The sequence below is a fragment of the Strongylocentrotus purpuratus genome, unplaced genomic scaffold (genome assembly GCF_000002235.5).
Source record: "Strongylocentrotus purpuratus isolate Spur 01 unplaced genomic scaffold, Spur_5.0 spur5_scaffold_15, whole genome shotgun sequence".
Classification (NCBI taxonomy): domain Eukaryota; kingdom Metazoa; phylum Echinodermata; class Echinoidea; order Camarodonta; family Strongylocentrotidae; genus Strongylocentrotus; species Strongylocentrotus purpuratus.
In genome coordinates this window covers 16100117-16120014 of record NW_022145600.1, presented here as the reverse complement: position 1 = coordinate 16120014, position 19898 = coordinate 16100117, and the positions used below count along the sequence as shown (strand labels likewise).

At 37.8% G+C, this 19898-nt stretch overlaps 1 protein-coding gene across 1 annotated transcript; it reads right to left on the bottom strand.

Moving 5' to 3' along the window:
* Positions 1–505: 505 nt before the first annotated feature.
* Positions 506–17900, bottom strand: LOC100888622 (probable G-protein coupled receptor No18). Its single transcript, XM_003727618.3, has 2 exons — positions 17523–17900; positions 506–4168 (listed from the first exon to the last, which is right to left on the bottom strand). Exon 2 carries the CDS (start codon positions 4025–4027, stop codon positions 2576–2578), a length of 1452 nt encoding a protein of 483 aa, XP_003727666.2. The 5' UTR covers positions 4028–4168; positions 17523–17900; the 3' UTR covers positions 506–2575.
* Positions 17901–19898: the final 1998 nt, after the last annotated feature.

Genomic DNA, 19898 nt, shown 5'->3' with positions numbered 1-19898 from the left:
CTTCACCAGTCTGCTTTTCTGATTTTTCATCGATTGCCCCCACCCTCTCGAATGAACTCCCACACTATGTTTAAAACTCACCTTTTTAATCAGCTATAGTATACTGGAGGCGCAGACAAGTAGTTAATTCCATCCAACTGAATTGTATTGTATTAGTCATATTTCATTTTATATTGAACATGTTGAATAATTAAACGGAGTTCGACAACACCACCTGTACACTTAGAAACACCCGTATTAAGCGTCCTACGAATGTAATTACTATTAAAGTCTTTGCTTTCTTTTAGAGTAATTTGGATTTCCCTATAAATGAAAGTGGCTTAGATATTTTACAATTGTCAATGATCCGCTACCCCCTCAGAAGCACAAGGTGACGTTGACAGCCTCGATAAACTGTCGCCCTATACCTCCTACCCGAAATCTATTTCTGGAAACGTCACTGACACGTATAATAAAACATCATAAAAATACGAGACTAAAAACAACGTCAAAGCAAAGGAAAATATTTCTATAAACACATCGACGAAGTCGGCTTTTTAATCCACTCAAAGCGAATATTAACAATTGCAACTGTTTATACAAATATTACAGCGAAAAGAAAAAAGGACAGCACAAGTTTTTGTTAGTTTCCTATTCATAAATACCATAGATTATATAACACAGGTATCATTGTCGCACACAGTCATATCATGCATATAAGAGTACTGAAATATGAAATAATGACAGTATTAAAACGTCACGACAAATAGTATGTCACAAATAGATAATGTTCCCTTGATTACAAATTTGTGGTATGTCTTAAGCTAACGATTGCACAAAACAATTAACGAATAAGCACGATACAGTGATAATGATCACATGAAAATAACAGCGTATCTATAAGGCGGGGCTCCCCCTCCCAAAATTTGTTTAGACTCGAGTTGACCCGACGATTGCCCAAAGCACTATGATGTATCGCATCATAATTAACATAGCGCCACCTATAGCAATTTGTATGCCATTGAATTTGTTGTGAATGTTTTATTTTGACAGAAGAAAATTTGTTCAGTTCGCGCGCAATTACAAAGTTTTTCCAAGTCTAAATGTTTTAGTGTAAAAACATCATTTTCAAATATATCGACGCAAGACTTTGAGATTCAGAACCAAACGTTTTTACTTTGATTCTAACACCCAGTAAAATCTGCAATAATTGAACATTAAAGTAATTTAACAATATATGATTCAGATGTTATGCTCTTTTTTGTCTATAGGGCAGCAAGGAGCTACATATGAAATTTTAGGAAATCAATATTTAGAATGAACCCCTACAGGACGACCCTAAAAGCAAACACTTCGTATTTGAGGTAACGCTTTACTTCAATATAACTATATATTTTTTGTAAATTGTCCACATTATTTCTCTTATAAAATGCCAGTCTCCCTAAACACGAGGTAAAAATTGCACACGATACACGAACATACCTCGTCTAATATGTATCCTATATTAAATATACATGGTTCCTCATCCCAAAAAGTAAAAACAAATACAAAACAAAGCGGAGAGGGGACACATTGTTCATGATAACGGACCCTTTTCAAGTAATTTTTCTCACAAGTGCTAAAACTTGATAAATAAGATTACCATGAAATAATAGAATAAACGCAATAGGAAATAGTTTGCAGTGAAAACCGTCGAACAACTAAAAATGCCATTATATATATATTTTTCAATATTTCAAGTAATCATTTCAAAAGAAGTCATTATGAATAAAAAATATTAACCTTCCAGATGAGAAGTTCAAGGTATGTACATGAAATTGATAGATCAGTAATGCACATACTTTTGTAAAATCATTTCTCCTTCTTTATTTGTTTATGACAAGATTCTTGATGAAGACTTCGTTTCTAAATACAGAAACGACCTGTCACGAAATTTGAATTTAATTTGGTTACATTATAATACCTCAACAAATTATCTAACACACAAATTACATGTAGCTTATCACTCTTGACTTGCTGCCAAAGGGCATTGGCCCTTCGTAACAAAATTGACCTGAGTGGAAAAGCAGAGAAATAGATTAGCATGTTTAGCACAAGCTTTAAAATAATTCGGAGAAACAATAACAAAGTTATGAACTTTGATAGGTTTAGATCGTTCATAATTATATGTTATCATACATGGAAAACACCCCCATTTGCTGAGTACATAATTATAATCATGTAGATATTTCCTTTTCCACTTTACTAAGTAACTACAAAATCATCATTTTCCATGTTACATCACAACAATGTCTGAATTATCCTTAGAATCGATCAAACTTAAAATATTGGGTATTTTGGGTAGAAGTACATTGATTTTCACTAGATAACTTCGCATGTAATTTATACGACCACTTTGCCATTCGAGATATCCCATATTTTGATGATCTTGACATTGAATACATCGTAACTACCTGTTTCTTTGCCTGATTCTGGTAACATTTTAAACTCTTAATTCCACTTAAACTAACTTTCTACGCCGTTTGTTAACTTCCTTTAACTTATTTGTTCTGTTTGATTCGGATAAAGTCACACGGCTATATATGCAGCAATAACTCTATAAAGAGTGATCACTTTCGTCTTCTTCACGCAATGTTGCTTTCTCACCCTCGTCTTCTCGATTGGGGGAGCAATTCAAAATGTCATCCTCTGGTAAAATCTGGCAAGGTATCTCATCTCTCACGCCATTTCCACCACAGGAAATCCTGCCTTCCGACTGGCGCTTCACGGAGTTCAACTTGATGCCGCTGGCGCAAAGAAGCGGGCTTCCGTTCGGATGACCGTTGGACGATGTAGAAAAACGGTGGTGCGATGACGCATTCTTGGGGTACACACCTTTTTTGTTGTCCAGGTAGCCGAAGGTAAGGGCCTTGAGGATCCTATGCGCGATGACGCGGAAAGCGTAACGGAAGTCGCGATTCCGGAAATTGTAAATGAGTGGGTTCATGAGGCTGTTGGCGTAACCAAGCCAGGTGATGGCGTTCTCTGCGTGGAACGAGAGATGACAGGTTGTACAGAAGTTCATTATGAGGTACATGAGAAAGAACGGTAACCAGGAGAGAATAAAACAACCCATGATCAGTCCTAGGGTTCGGACAGCTTTGTATTCCCGTGTTATAGACCTCGATCGCCTTCTGTTTGGCTCGACAGGAGGATGATCACCATTTTCAGCTGTTCCAGCACATGGCATTGACGCCCTCATAGATTGTGAAGGGGATGTTCTTCCCAAGTATTCTGTCCTGCTCATTTCTTCCTTGATTCTGATAGCTTGCGATCGAGCGATGAAATAGATGTGACAGTACGTAAATATCATTACTGCGAGGGGTACGTAAAATGATGTCATACTCGATACGACAGCGTAATATCTATTCACAGAGAAGTTTACTCCGCAGATGTCATCCGTCGAGATATTCGATCTATCTTTGGCGTAAAGGCCTGTGAAGATCGGCACGAAAGATATGATACCAGAACAACCCCAAACAAAGGTTACCATGTAACCAGTCCTCCGCCATGACATGTCACTATGGTATGAGAGAGGTCGTGTAATCGCCCAGTATTTGTCTAATGAAATCATACAAAGAGTTAGTATGGATGCCGTACAGCAAAGTACATCCATTGACATCCAAAACTTACACATGAACGTCCCCAATAACCAATGACCATCGCTTAGTAATCTCATCGTCGAGAATGTCATAACGAATACCGAAACAGTGACGTCCGCGATGGCTAAATTCAAGAGAAGTGCGTTCGCGGGAGTCCTCAGTCTCCTGAACTTGGCAACTGCAACCACCACGAAGGTGTTTCCCACTAGGACAACCAATAGGAGTATCCCACAAACGATTCCTACCAAGACCTTACCTGATAGGGTCATAATAAACCCGTCTTCCAGGTAGTCCCCGGTTGTATAGTTTGTAGCGTTCATTTCGATGGCAGCGGTGGAATCACTCAGAGCCGCTATTGATAACGAACCATCGCGATAAACCCTACGATGATGTAATGAAAACTCCATGGCTAGCGTAGCAAGTTACGTTGACAGCATCAGGCAAAAGTCCATTGTGAAAACTACATGGCCAAAATAGATGTTTAGGTTTGCAAGCTGCTTACTGGCTGTCTCTCATTTCACAGGTACTGCATTTTCCACGTTGTTTGACTGTAAAAAGGGAAAGATAGAAAAGAAAAATACATGTAAAATAAAGACTATTATATTCAGTATCAATTAAACACTAAAAATGCTTCGAACGTCCAAGAAGTTAACATTACTTTCGCTTGTGATACATTTCCAAAATCATGAATTGATAGTTTTTAGTATTTTCACTTCCAAACCCACTATTTTCAGAATCAATGTGTGTGATCTTCTAGATTTGTATTGGTTAATGGATACCAATACTCCTTCATTTGTCCCCCGCGTTCATCATTACAGACAACCTAAATGTTGAATAGAATGGGGCGAGAGAGGGAGTAAAGAGAAGAGAAGAAAAGAGAGAGAGAGGAGCATGGGAGGGTCAGGAAGAAGAGAAAGGGGTGTTGGATGGGGTAGAGAGATGAGATAAAGTGGAGTGGAAGGAGTATAGAGAAAAGAGAGAAAGGGAGTTAAAGTAGTTACAGAGAAGAGCGAAAGTGATTTAAGAGGAGGTACAGAGAGGAGAGAGAGGGTTGTAAGATATGATACAGAAAAGATAGAGAGGGGCGTGGGAGGGGTTACAGAGAGAGGGGCAGAAAAGAGCAAAGTGGCATGAGCAGGTGAGGTGTACTTCGAAAACGCAAAGTAAAAAGAAGGGATAAGGTGACCCAAGTTCAATCTTTCCTTCCTTCGTAATTCCTGACACTTGATCTGATGAAACCCCTGCAGACCGAATGACCCGTAGACCTTTAAAAGAAGTCGGATATCGAGATATCAACCCCACTTAGGAATGGTTTTCGCTGGTACCACTAGCGATGTCCCCGCTTGCCCATCCCATGCCATGTCATTTTATTCCAAGATTTTATGGTCAATTGAGAAAGTTATTTGTAAGTAGCAGCTGCTTGATTCATTTTTAATTTGTCTTCGTTTCAAAAGGGAATAGACCTATCAATACGCTTAAAAACTTGAACTAAAGTTTTGCTTCTACCGTGTTTGCTAATTGTTTGTTTTGTTTTGCAACATACAATACTTTTTTGTTAAAATAATTGTTTTTTAGATAAATTCGCTCCTTTTATTCCAATTTGTTAAGAGATTTCTAAATATGGATTGATCATAATGTTGTGCTTTTTCTATATCGGGGGTAAAATACTAATCAATCGACGCTACTGCGCTACTGTCCTAACTTCTATATATTCCACAATAACGACAAACCCATGCTGCTATTTGAAAACAGGGTAGGCCTAAAGCATGGTGTCGTTATTTTAACAACAACAAACAAAAATCATTAAATCAAACTAAGTGAACTTTCCACTACTCACAACATCACCCCTCTATTTCTTTTTTCCAACGCACACCTTGCATAGACGTACATGTACATGTAGTCCACCAAATACATGTAGGTGAGGTGAAAAGTGCCCCCGATATAGAGACGGTCCACTCAAAGCTGTGTCATCAGACATGCACCCTCCCTCAGGTTTAAGAGAAAATCTAGGGTTTGTTTGATCTACCTTAACGGCTTGAACTTCAAAGGTTTTCGCTGAAAACAGAAATGGCGGCTTTTCAAGGGGTTCGATGTAATATAGTGAGGAAAAGAAGTCTGATATTCACCGACAAGCGCTAGGTTAATAAACACAACGATCAGCAAGCCTGCCTTAGAGGTCGGGTGTCTTAGATGACTATGGTATTGATCATAGACCAGTGGCAGACAGGTGGGATCAATTCAGAAGAGTACGAAGACACTAAAACAACCTCACCTGGGTTCTCAACCAAAAGTTCACGAGAACATTTGATTTTTAGCATATTGTGTACTTTAATCGATTGAAAAACTTCATGTTAGGATGTTCGGAGGAAAAAGTTCTTTGCCCTCAAAATGCCGCACCTTCATTTATCGACCTCCATGATTAGACGATGATTAAACAGCTACAACAACAACAAGACTTATTCTTTATCAGAATAAGAAGGTCACCCACACATTGATATTCAGTGAATTTTGTTTGGATACAATTCATTTCATACCGATCAAATAATGCTATTGCAAGTCGTATATCCGATATAAATCACATTGATTATTCAATTTCTAATCATTTTTTTTTACATCGGCCATGTCCTTCGGGAAGTCATTTAAATCAAGAAACAATCCTGTGAAATATAATGATACGCCATTGTGGCGAGTAGTATCGAATCAATTCCTGTCTCAAGCACCATACAACATTTTTGTTTTCAAGAGAGCAATGAGGTATTGGAAAATCAAACAGACACGTTTTTAGATTAATTGTTAACACTTCAACTGATCTGCTGTTTCGAATCTCTTGAGGGAGAGTATTCCACAGCGGCGACGGGATGTGGGGTTTGAGATGGACATAGTGCTGTTGGTATGTTTTATATAGGGTTATCAGGTGTGATTTTTAACACCCCGCCCATAATGCGCCCAAAGTTGATATAGAAAGAAAGAGCTACAGTATGTATGTGTAAAGTCAAGTTGTGAATTGGAGATGTAGATTGTATAAAGGTTTTTTGAAATAATCGAAGTTACTTTAATAAAAAATATAAGGGCCAATGACAAACAATATATCAAAAAATGTAAAAACATAACCCCATCCCCTCTAAAATAACGGCGAGAAAACTGAATGGCATATTCAAAACAAGTTTTTTTTTCTCGCTGTAACGGTAAAACCGACATAAACAAAATAAGACTCTACATGTCATGAAACATAGAGTTTTGCTTTAGAATTCCTTCTTTCAACATTTCTATACTTTATTACTGCATATCATGTTATTCAAATGTGATACGCGAATAACTGATTGCACTATGTGTATTTCAATAAATTAGAAGGTCTTTCTGATTCCCTGTCAAAACATTCCGAATTCGATCAATTCAGAGGAATTAGCCGATACATCAAGTTAGAAGTTCGAGAACCGGAAAACAAAAATGTACACCAAAATCAAATCGGTAAGACAGTAAGACTAATGACTTGTGATCCACCATATTCACCATTAATGAAGAAAGTAAGTCCCTCTCATCTCCCTGGTCCGAGATTGCAAAGCTGTTGGACATTATATCCACTCTATCACGTTGAGCGATTCGTTCTGGTAATATCGGAATCCATTGACATGCAAACCTCCAGAGAGAGGATAAGTACAGCTGGTCTTTCGGTCCAGTTGAGGTAGGATGCTCATTTATCAATCAGAGAGATGATCCAGAACAATCTTTCACGAACCGTTTTACGAGTTCCCCTCTGCTTTCCTGATCTACGACAGCCTTCTTTTCTGCTTGATGATTCCAAGCCAACAAGGACTTTTATTTGATAGCGACGCTGTAAACGCGACCGTGCTTCCCGACACTTTTTTTAAAGATACGGAGTGATTATAAAAACACTCCTAAACATTGACATAGACCGCAATCAATATGCCGACAATATCGATCAGTGAATCATTCATGCAGACACCTTTTTTTTTGGGGGGGGGGGGGCTCCCCAGGGTTCCGGGTAAAATAAAACTTTTAGGCCACTTTATAGACCACTGAACTTTTTTCACAATAAAGTTGCTATTGCTAAAGGCGCTATTACCCTCTAACCCCACTCTCAGGTTATCAGCAAAATGACGTCATATTTGTATTTCGAATCCATTCAATATTGTCTCATTTTTTAAACGTGATGACATTTGATTCTTATCTCTGTAGTTGCACTTTAGCGGTCCGTTCTTTTTCAAGGTTTTTTTTTTTCCTTCTAATCTTTTATTCTTCCTTCCTAACAGTAGGTTGTCACAAGCAAGAATCGTGAAGTAAGCCTTCTTATTTTATTTTTTTGAGGGGGGGGTTGGGTGTAGGGTCATGACATGCCCGGTGATTACAGAAAAGCTCTGTCGAGCAATGCACAATGGTGTAGCCAGTACAGGGCGGAGATGGCATAAAGTGCGTTCATTCGCTAACAAATAATAATAATAATAAAAACGCACTCGGATTCCTTATCACAACTAACATGATAGAGAAAGGGATAGACAGAGAGAAGGACTAAAAACAAAAGAACAAATGGCATTGATATGTAGGTCGATTGTGCTTAAAATAGCATATAATTATCCCGAATGGCAGTGAAACATAAGTCAGGTAAAATGTAGGTCAACTTAGGTACCTGGTGGAGCAAAAATAAAGCTCGTTTTTTAAACATGACCTCTTATCTGCATTCCGGTTATGAAATCAAACACTGTAAACTGGCATTCTATAACAATTTGTAAACAGCTCGGGTAATCACTGAAATGATGATGGATTGCATCCGTTTCCACCTGGGACAAATTGTCTTCAATTGTAGCAAGAGAACATATCATATATGAATCTCGATTATGTCCGAGACTTTCGTTAGCCTTCGCCTGTCTTCATGTCAGTATCCTTAACACGCTCTTGATAATAAGAAACAAAATCTTGGTTGCCCACGTAAGGCAGGTAACAAAGTAGGGGCGTGTGTCAGTAGCGGATCCAGGGAGGGGCCGGGCCCCCTCCCCTGGGAAAAAAAACAGGTAAAAACACGTTAAGTTTACCTTTATTTGGAGACGGGCCCCCACCCCTGGCGCTCAGGGGGGGGGGGGGTGGGAGTGCGATACATTTTCGGGGGCAAACAGAAATATAAACAAATTAGTGCTCCTTGTGAAACTTAGCCCCCCTGATAAACAAAAAACGCGTTTGCATTTTTCTGTTCGGGGTTTGGAAAGGAAAAGATTAGATTAATGTACCGAAGCTGATAATGTCTTGGGTATAAAATATGCTTACAGTTTTTAAAAAAATGGAACGTTGGGGAAAGAGATACACTTTCTCGAGTTATCAACATACAATAAGATCAACGCTCCACTGTAGCATTACGCCGAGATATGTTAATGCACATGCGTTAGGGCATAGACAATTTGGGGCTTGAAAAATCAGCGCCCCTCCTCCCCCCCCCCCCCTCACACATTTTCTCTAACAACCAAACGATATAATCACACAACGTCGGGACACAGGATGTAGCGGCCCTCGATCTCCCACGCTTTTCTCAAGCTATCAAATCGAATTTTATGGACCGAAAATGTCTTATAATTCAAGAGGTTTTAACAGCAATTTGATGATAATTTCGTCAGTTTTTCCCCCATGCCCCCTCCCGCTCTTCGTATATGCTAGTGACTATCTGAAGTTCAAAGGAGCGCTGTGGAAGGAAATGCGGCATGGCGCAAACGAAAAACAAGGGCCCAACTAAGAGCATGACTATTCCTTGGTGAATCGAATCTTGTCACTTAGTGTTGGATCTCGTTTGCCCGAGAGAGCCGAAAAATGAGAGGTGAATGCTTTCATCACTTATTAACGAGCAGATAGGTTTACCCACATTCTACCCTGGTCAACTCTACCCATGCACGTATCTTAGAAGTACATATATAAAGTCACCTCATAAATTCATTCACCTTTTTCAGCTTTAAATTTCATTGGGAGATTTTTTTTTTATGTTGACAATTTGTCGATATTCCAACATTGATTATGAGATTAAATTTTGATGTGAATGATTTGATTTTATTTGATTTGATTTGATTTATTTATTAACAGAATAAATAAATATAATCGGTATTGTTCTTTATATTTCAGATAATAAATATCTTTAAAAGTTTGAAGAGTTTGATTTCAAAAGGAGCTAAATCTAGTTTTGTAACTTCGGAGAAAAAAGAAATTGTTTACAGATTTTGTACAGGCGTCTTTAGAAAAGTGATATTAGAAGGTGCGTTTTTTTCATAATTGCTCCCAAAACTTAGGTAAATAATTAGATGGGTACTTAAGTGAACAATTTTCTGTTATCAATAACTCACTTTTCAACACAAGTGGAGTTAGCTCCTTTTGGAATTAAGCTCTTCAAATACTAGTTACTTAAACTCTACTACATAACTGAAATGTTATGCCTACTTTACGATGTTTACAAGCACTGGGGAAAATTATGCAGTTGCCTTGATTTGTGAATAATGATCTTGCTATTAAGAATCTCTCACAATTTTTTCCCAAGGGATGGAGAAAATGATTGGGAATAATCTTTACCAGGCTAAGCAGTACTTCATAGGGGCAAATTTGCGTCTTATAAGAGTTTCCAAACAAGTTCTCATATTTACTATAGCATTGTGTTATTGTGAGTTTAATTTCCGTTTTAGGATATCTTTGTTTAGGAAAATAGAGCTTAAGTGGACATTGTGCATGTCACCATAATTGTGTTTATTTGCACAATGAAATTCAGAAAACAGACAATTCAAATTTAAGTGGAACAAATATAACAGTTCAGCAATTACTCCAGTCGATCTAGCAACCAATCAATCAAACCATGTGATCCCTAATAGATACAAAATATAATAGCAGTCCGTGAGAAAATCAAAAGGATGGTACAAACATGAGAAATCATTTCAAGTTTGGAAACTGCATGTGATGCTCAAATGATAACTAGAAAATGGGAAAGAAAAATTGTAATCGCAGACAAACGGTTGCCATGGTAGCAATTAACCTGGAGGGGTAAACAACTAGCCAGGTGGTTCAGTAAATACTACGTATTCTAGCCTCAACAATAGAGCAAGTTTATGCAACTCCTAATAGCATAATTCATACATTTGAATGAACCGAGTCATAAGGCACGTTTTCATTGTCATGTATCTACGCTCAATTCAAGTGTACGTATGAGAACAGCGATAAATCTTATGCTCTTTTTCCCCCAGCAAACTTTCTCCATTGTTCTGTTGACAGTAATGAGAGCGTGGATATTGGCTTCGTGATTTTAAGAAGCTTAAAAAGAAATTTGGCTGTGTTCCGCAAGATAAAACGATCGACAATGGGAACATGTTCTAATCTGATCATGACACCTATGCCTGGGGAGATATGAGTTGAGATGGGGATGAATTGTGCCGGATGAAAGAAAGACTTGCGGGAGGGGAGGGGGGCTGGTAGGGTGCGTCAGAAGGATTTAGAGCGACAGTAGAGAGGCTAAGTTTAGAAATTCAATGTCATACAATCTCATTTCATCTCCAGCAGAGAACTTGACCCAATTTGAACCTAACTGGGGACCAGCCAAAACGGGGGTTGAGGATATAGCTAGCGGTTATGAACATTCTGCTTGTTTACATTGCCAAATGTAGTTGTTCATCTTTTGCAAACCGAACAGATTTCCCGCTTCCTCAAAATGACTTACAGGCGGATACTTTTCCATGTCAGCATGATAAAAATAGTTTGCTCATGGTTTGTTTATTCGGTAACGACGGTAACAAGCTATTTTCATATTTGGTGCATTAATAGGGGTAAGGGTTGTACAGAACTTCATTCAATTTCGTTATGAACTGGCAAATGAAAGTCACTGACGGTTACGATTTTTCAAAAAGACCTCGTTCTACCTCTAGCCGTAGTAGTTTACGAGAAGTAGTAAATGATAGTTGTAGGTAATGATACCCACTACTACTGCTATTACTATAGTACTACTAACAACTTACTACTAATACTACTACTGCTACCACTACTACTACTTCTACTAGTACTACTAATACTCAGTGACTACTACTACTACTACTACCACTCCTACTTCTACTACTCCTACTACTACTACCACTCCTACTACTACTACTACTACTACTACTACTACTACTACGACTACTACTACTAAATTATTTAAACTACACAGGTTACAAAAACGTACCTTGCGTTTTCGTTCTCATTCCGTGCCCCATCACAACCTCTGTTTAGGAGATTTCAAACCCTCGGGCCCGAATTCACAAAGGAGGTTTGTCGACAAACCTTGGTTTTCGTACGTCATATGACGCATTTTACGCGTTTTTTACAAACCTGGTTTGTAAAGAACAAAAGGAGGTTTGGCGAAACAAAAGGAGGTTTGGCGAAACAAAAGGAGGTTTGAGCTCAAACCTTGGTCTGAGCTCAAACCTTGCTTTGTGAATTCGGGCCTCGATGTTTCCGATACAAACTTCTTTGATAATGCACCGGTTCACTACTAATACATTACCCTGATGTTTTGAAAGACATGTTCTGTAGGAATGCTACAATACACAATTACAATACAAGGAATGCCTCTAAGTTTCACAGTGGAAAGTATCTTCCAGCACTATTGCAATTTCTCTTCGCCATAATAGCCCTAAAGTTTGGAACACATTACCGCATTCTTTACAATCAATTCAGTTCACCAAACCATTTAAACGTAAACTTAAGCAGCACTTCTTGTCATTGTATTGTATAGTTATTCTTAAATGATATCTTGTAAGTGTTCTTTATCCCTTTTATACTCTTCTCCAGCTGACTGAGCTTTTTAGCAACTAGACTATTGTGATGTGGTTTGGAGAAATATAAGGAAATATATGTTAAGAAGCTTCAGGTTCTTTAGAATAGAGCCCTCCGAATCGTATTAAAACTTGATGCTAGATATCCTACACTTTCCCTATATTGAGTAAATCTTATTGTATTGTATTGTATTAGTTAAGTCATATTTTGAACGTATTTGCACCCAGGTTGTAAATAAATAAAGTTCAATTCAACACTACTACTACTACTACTACTTCTACTACTTCTACTACTTCTACTACTACTACTACTACTACTTCTACTACTACTACTACTTCTACTACTACTACTAATAATAATAATAATAATAATACTACTACCACTACTACTACTTTTACTACTAATACCACAACCACCATCACCACCACCGCCACTTCTACTACATTATATCTACTACTACTGCTGTTATAATTACTTTGTATTACTGCTACCACTGTGTCAACTATAAATATTGTTATGATTTTCAACTTTGTGACAATGGTAACAGATTAACAGTCAAGTGTTAACGTAGTTATTGGACCTCTATCAATAATGTATATTGATTATAACTTTATTACCTAACTAGATAAATAATAGAAAACATTTAAACTACAATATTTAACCCACCTGTTCTTGTCAAAAAGGAAGACTACAATATTACATCTCAAACTCTCTCAATATAGATCCTGACTGAAAGGCGGTTGTTAAACTCAATTCACACCGTGGATGAGAGGGGTCCTGATGAAGTTAATGATAATCATGATCTATGCAGCTTCGTGATCTATGTGGCATTAATGTCAAGTTTGATGCGTGCTTTCGACGGTATCGGATCCTATTATAGCAGGTGGCCACACTAGCGGCGTATCAAGAAGGTGATAAATACAGGAGTGCTCACAACCATCGCGGACAGGAGCTTTGCAAGATTTCGCGATTATTTTTGTCCTGGGTCTTCATACACCCCACCCGCGATCCGCCTCTCCTCATCCCCCTTATTTTCTCAAAGTGCGATACTCTGTTCATCGCAAGGTTTGAACTCTTGGACTGATTTTAGCTGAAAGGCTGGCGGCTTGAGGTTCCCTTTGAGACTTATGGGGCGTTGCAAGAAAGTTGCAATCAATGAGGAGACGAGTGGGGCGTTGCAAGTAAGTTGAGTTGCAATCAATTGCAAATTTTGCAATTTGCAATCGATCGCAACTTTCTTGCAACGCTCTATTACATTGATTAGCACTGTATGTCTTTTAAAAAACCATGGGCAATGCAAGTGGCTGAAAAAAGAGAGTAATTATTACTTTCGCCATCCCACCTATCAGACTTTTCTCTCTCCCTCTTTCTTCATTTTAGTTCATTTCATTTATTCAACATTTCACCCAATTTAATTATTTTTTTTGAAGGTTTGATTACCCTTGAAAATTACCGGCAAGTATTTCGATACTGAGGCTTTACCTTTCATCCATTCAATGTAAAATCTACCGTGCCGATTTCATTTTAAAGAAAATCTACAGACTTGCATGGTCACGACTCGTGGATAGGTAAAACCCCTAGAGTATCATGTGACTTTTGCCAGTGACGCATAGATTTCGTCTCATTCCAATTAATTACTTTTTATCCGTGTCGTTATCGATTCTCCTACTCGATATCGGGTGAATGAGTTCATGTTCCGTCACCATGAAATTAAAGAGGGAAGACAGGGCATCATGATCGAGAGACTTAATCCTCAACAAAATATCATCTGATTGGTCTTTCCTTCAGTCAGGGGCTTAGGGGCTTGGGGATAGGGGTTCTTACATACATATTCTACATTTGCCTCGCGAAAAAAGCGGGACATGAAGATATTTGTTTGGAGGGTTGAGCCCCCCCCCCCCCCCCTCCTCCTTCCCCATCCCTCTAGAACCGCTACTGCCTTCAGTGTACTGATTCCAATGTCACGCTATTTTGTCTTGTGGTCCGTAAGAATTCCATTTTCATCTTACGCTGTCACTATTCTATACGAAAATGAGAAAACTAATGAAACGTGAAAATCCAATTCATGCTAGACTAGTGACGATGACTAGGAAATTTAAGCCCTTTCGTGGTTATAAGAGCGATTAAAAGCGTCGGCTTAAATGCTGTTAATGCTGGGCTTTGAATAACACATAGTACAAAGACGCACAGTCAAGTAATATAAATAATGTAGGCAAATGGACCACAGAGCAATAAGACGTATTAATACAGTCAAATTAGCGATTTTTTGGGGGGTAACCCAAAAGTTATTGCGAAAGAATAAATTTCATTAATGATCTTGGGAATGATCCTCGAAACAACATACTCAAAGTTAAGGAAAATCTAAGTAGTGGAAAGCAGTTAAATGTTTATATTAGTTTTCTTATAAGAAAATCCATATTTCCCCTATACATTTGCATTTAAATACTAATTTTAAAGGGGTATAGTTCCTAAAGTGATTTTATATGGTCATTGAACACAATGACGACGTTTTCAGAATATTTTCATAAATATGATTTGCATAATATGCATTTCAACATAGGCCATGAAAATAAATTCATATTTGTCATAATTTTACATTTAAGTTCAATGCCTAACCTTATTTTCTCAATGCCTCACCTTATTTTCTCAATGTTACTAAACGAGGTGGACACAATTTGACGTCAAAATTGTGAACCCAATTTGAATAATATACAAAAAAGCATAGGTCATAGAGAAAAATTAATATTCATTTTTTCAAAATATAAATTTGCATCTAATTTTCCAATTGAAACAAATCAAATGTTCAATCATGGAATTATTCTTAAAAAGTTGTCATTGTGTTTGCTTACCATAAAAATATCACTTTATGAACTAAACCCCCTATTATTTATTACTTAAATGCAAATTCATAGGGAGAATATAAATTGCTAATAAGAAAAATGCTAATTTGCATATTATTGAAATTTAACTGCTTTTCGATACTCATTTTTTTCCCCTAAACTTATTGTTTGTTGCTATTAGAGGATTACTCCTAAGATCACTGCAGTGGAATAAATCCTTGTCCTATTTGTTTTGGGTATACAGCAATTTTGACTGGACTATATTGCAAAAGTTATTTAAAAAACGGCTTGACCAAAGTTCGTGCATTAAGATATTTATCATAGATATACAGCATATATATTTAGCATTATAGGTTGAATTTTGCCATTAAAGTCTCACAAGGGTTTGGTGTTAAATAATGCAGATCACCACCTGGAATAGGCCGAAAATGTGCCTTTAATAATTTAATTTATTCCGAAAAGATGTGACAATTTTAGAGGGTGCAATTTCGGATTTCAGAGTTCCAGATGGTTGACAGCATAATTTACAGTAATATAACATACCTTAATGTGCCTCTATACATCCAATTTTGTCGCATGCATTACTCACTTAAATGGCGAACTCTTCATAAGGACCATCTGTTAAGTGGATGCATCATTCATAATCGCGACTCCACTTAATTGATTTGGGGGAGGGAGGGGGCAGATCCGACCCCACCCAACTCCTGCTATCCCCAGTAGAGAATATTGGTTTCTTACATGTCCACCCCTCGTGCTTTTTTTTCCTCATTGTTTCCTCTAAATTATCCTTAAAACGAATCTGGGCAATTATGCAGCCCCCATCCCCTTTGAAGAATAAATTAAGGGTGATAATAAATAAGTGAAATTAAAAAAATAAATTAAATAACACCCTCTCTGGTGGCGACAGCAATGCTTGACGATGACGACCGGAGGTTCTGTCCCCGGCAACCAACGAATGTAAGACGTGTAATAATGATGTGATGAAGTAAGATGATTATCTTCTGAGGCCTTTAAGAGGTCTATTAACGTCACATTACAATGATTACTTCGCCCAACACCTTCTGAAATCCAGGGTCTCGGTGTAATAGCTTAGATTCGTCTAGACAAACTACATAATGACGCACCTTGGAGATCACACACTTTGCATTTCCCCGGTGTGCGACATAAGCTTCACTAATCATACCAATTTTCATCCCATGGGAATTTACTTCTATTTTTGTTTTCAAAATCAGCTTGGTCGTTTATTAGTTTCGTTTTTTACCTGTGTCTTTGATTGTTTGTTGGGTTTTTCCTTTTGTTCTGATCAGTATTACTTTACTGTAAAATTTGTGAGCTCATTCTACACCCATATTTTAAGAGCAATGTGCTAATTCTCAGCCGGGAGCTTGGGGAAGGTTGTAAATCAGAAACAAAGCTCTTTTCTTACTGATTATTTTCTTTCGTAGAAAATACAAAAATAGGAACAATACAGATTGATGTTTTTTTTTAAATTTGTCCTCGAACGTCACTTATATATTCATAACCGTTGATATCAACATCTCAAAAGAGAGAGAGAAAAATACTGATCACTGATTGATTAAAAATAATACAATAACTTGAAACATGACGTCAATGGGAGAATAAAATATAGTGACGCTCAAATTTTGGGTATTATTTGGTTCTCTCAAAATGAGTTATAGTGGATTTAAAGTCTAAAGATAAATGGGCATTCAATCATGCAAAATTTTCGAGAAAGGAATATGACCGCCGATACAAATTGTGTTAATTCTCTCTTTCTCTCTCTCTCTCTCTCTCTCTCTATATATATATATATATATATAGATATACATATCCTCGTGTCACGTGCACAGGATCTCTAAAGATTTAACAACTTTCTCTCTCAATATCCTAATGTCACGCGCCCAATATCACGATGTTACAACACGGTGTATCATGATCTTTACAGATTTAGTTCCGATCGCGTTATTACCTACGCTAATCAAGTCATTGGAGGCAAATAGCCTGACAATGACAAAGACAATGATTTGTATTTCTTTAACGGCCCCTACACCAGTAATTTAACATAATTATGTGCACTGTTCAATTTCCAAACACTTTTGTACGATCAATAACATCACATGACGATGAATCGTCAAAGACTGCGCCAGTAAATGACGCAGTACTCCGTCAGCGAAATGACGCCAAATTGACTCTATTTCCCGCAACACAACACAGACTCACCACATATTTGAATCTCTTGAAATTACTACATAAGGACTGCAATGAATTTACATAATCTTACCCCAAAATAAGGACCTTCGTGGACTGAGTCTGAAGACCTACACCTGCATTCGTATTCCAAGTATTACACTTTGCGTAAATGATTAGCAACAGTACTGCGCATTCTAACATAAGGTATCTAATAATCGTGCATGTCCTTGCTGAAATGAGACGTGGTTTTAAGGATGCACAGCCTCCGAATTGAAGTACCTCTCAACAGCAGAAACAAAGCAGGATAAGAATCGGTAAACAGAGGAGCTGTGTGGTGAAAAGAAGATCACACTAGCGATAACCTCGGGATTGTATTGCAGCCTCGATCTTCTACAGCAAACATCAAAAAGAATGGTTCTTCATGTTTATTCCTTTCCTTTCTCTATCTGTCAATGTTCCATTCCTCATGTTTTGCGTATGTCGAGCGGTTACAATAGACCCCCCCCCCCCTCTCTCTCTCTCTCCCCACTCTCCCCTCCAATCATGAGGGTCTGCTCTGCTTGGGTTGATTGCTATGTAAGACCATTAATCTAAAACTGGATGGCTATTCTTATATCAGATTTGAAGAGGATAGACGACCGCTCCCGGTTGTGATTTGATGAAGATAATTCGGTCATTCACATTGGGCTGTAACATCATCTTTCAGCCACTGTTTATCACAAATGACGATGGAGAGTCATTTTATAGATATACTATATCCATGCTCTGTCTATGTGAATATCATATTCTGCGTTATCCGGCTGGAGAAGACGTTATTGGAAATATGGTATTTGTGTTTTTCCGCATTGACCTCTATGCATGAAGAGTTGATCGTCTTAAAAGTTATGTTATAATAATAATAATGATAGTACTAGTGGAGTTTTGTATAGCGCCCCCTGTCTTTACATTACTCCTGGTGCTCCATTTTTATTACTACGGGTATAGCACGACTATCATTACAGCGCGCGAGCAATTTTAGGAATTAATTCCTGCCAGATACTCATTTACCTCACCTGGGTAGAGTATGGCAAAGGTAGATTAATGCTTGCCAAATAATAGCGACAGGATTCTATGAAATCGAAAACATTTAGATACCGTTTTTGACACCATTGAAATCAAATATATTTTAAAATTCAGATTCTATTTGATAAGCTGGTGATGAGATAATACAATCTTTCTGCTATGATATTCGTGCCACATTGTTTAAAATAGAAAGAAAATACAGCTTAAATACATTATGTGGTACGAATGAGGGGTTGCCCCTTCTGAGAACTGAAACGGTCACAGAAAAATATATTACTCCTAAATCAGAACGCATTTCTTCAGTTAAAAAAATCAGCTTGATATTTCTACATTTCATCTAAAACATTGTTTTTCAGACATGACAAATGATAACATAAATAGAAAGACGATGTTTGTCCCCAATTTATTCTGATATCTGTCCAAGAAACGAACGATCGCATGGTGTATCAATAAGTTACAAGAGACATGTTTTTTGCCCGTGGTTACATGTATATACTACGTCATGTCCGTGTGTTTTTGTTAATGTGTTTACTGTACAATGAAAAAGCACATTGAGTAGTACAATCTTGTTTTATTTGACTAATGGATTTGCCCTCCGTCAGGATTGAAAGCAAATGTCTGAAGTGTACTAGAAAACGAAAGTAGTGGTAGAACCCGCACTTTAAAAGTGGTGAGGGCAAGAACAAATAATTATCGGAGAGAAATGAGAAAAACAATTCGTGGGAGCACAAGGGTATCTGGATTAAGACCCTTGACTCTCGTACGAGAGGTTTCAGATTCGATCCTCGCTCGGTGCTTACATCTTCAACAAGGTGTATAACCCACATGTCTCCACTGACCTAGGTGGATTAAAGAGGTACCTGCCTGTGCTATAGGAGAATAAACACGGAAGAGCTCGCACGAACTGCAGTATGAATAATGATGTTCCTTCCCTGGGTAAAACAGACAATTATGTGCATTCCTTTGTATGATTGGGGGGGCAGAGACTTTGTATGATTGGGGGGGGGCAGAGACTTTGTATGATTGGGGGCAGAGACTTTGTCTGCTGGTCGGGCATACTGCCCCAACCCGCCTTGCTCCCGATTGCTACCCACACGATGAGTGTGGATAATATTATGTCTAAAAAGCCTTCACAGGAAGAAGTACTATGGTTGATGTTGATCAAAGATTTGTTGCCCCTCGTCAGAAATTTGAGGGTATACTCTCACAGCCCATGGAAATAAAGAGATCCTATATCTTTGAAGGTTTAACATGAGAGGCATAAGAAAGAGAAGGAAAACAACTATATTGTTTTTTTATATAAAAATTATAGAGCTACTCAAAGTAAAACAGTACAGTCAAGATCAGAGACCGCTCATTAGAAATAATTATTTATGTAATTTTATGACATGAAGTTCAGGGGCAG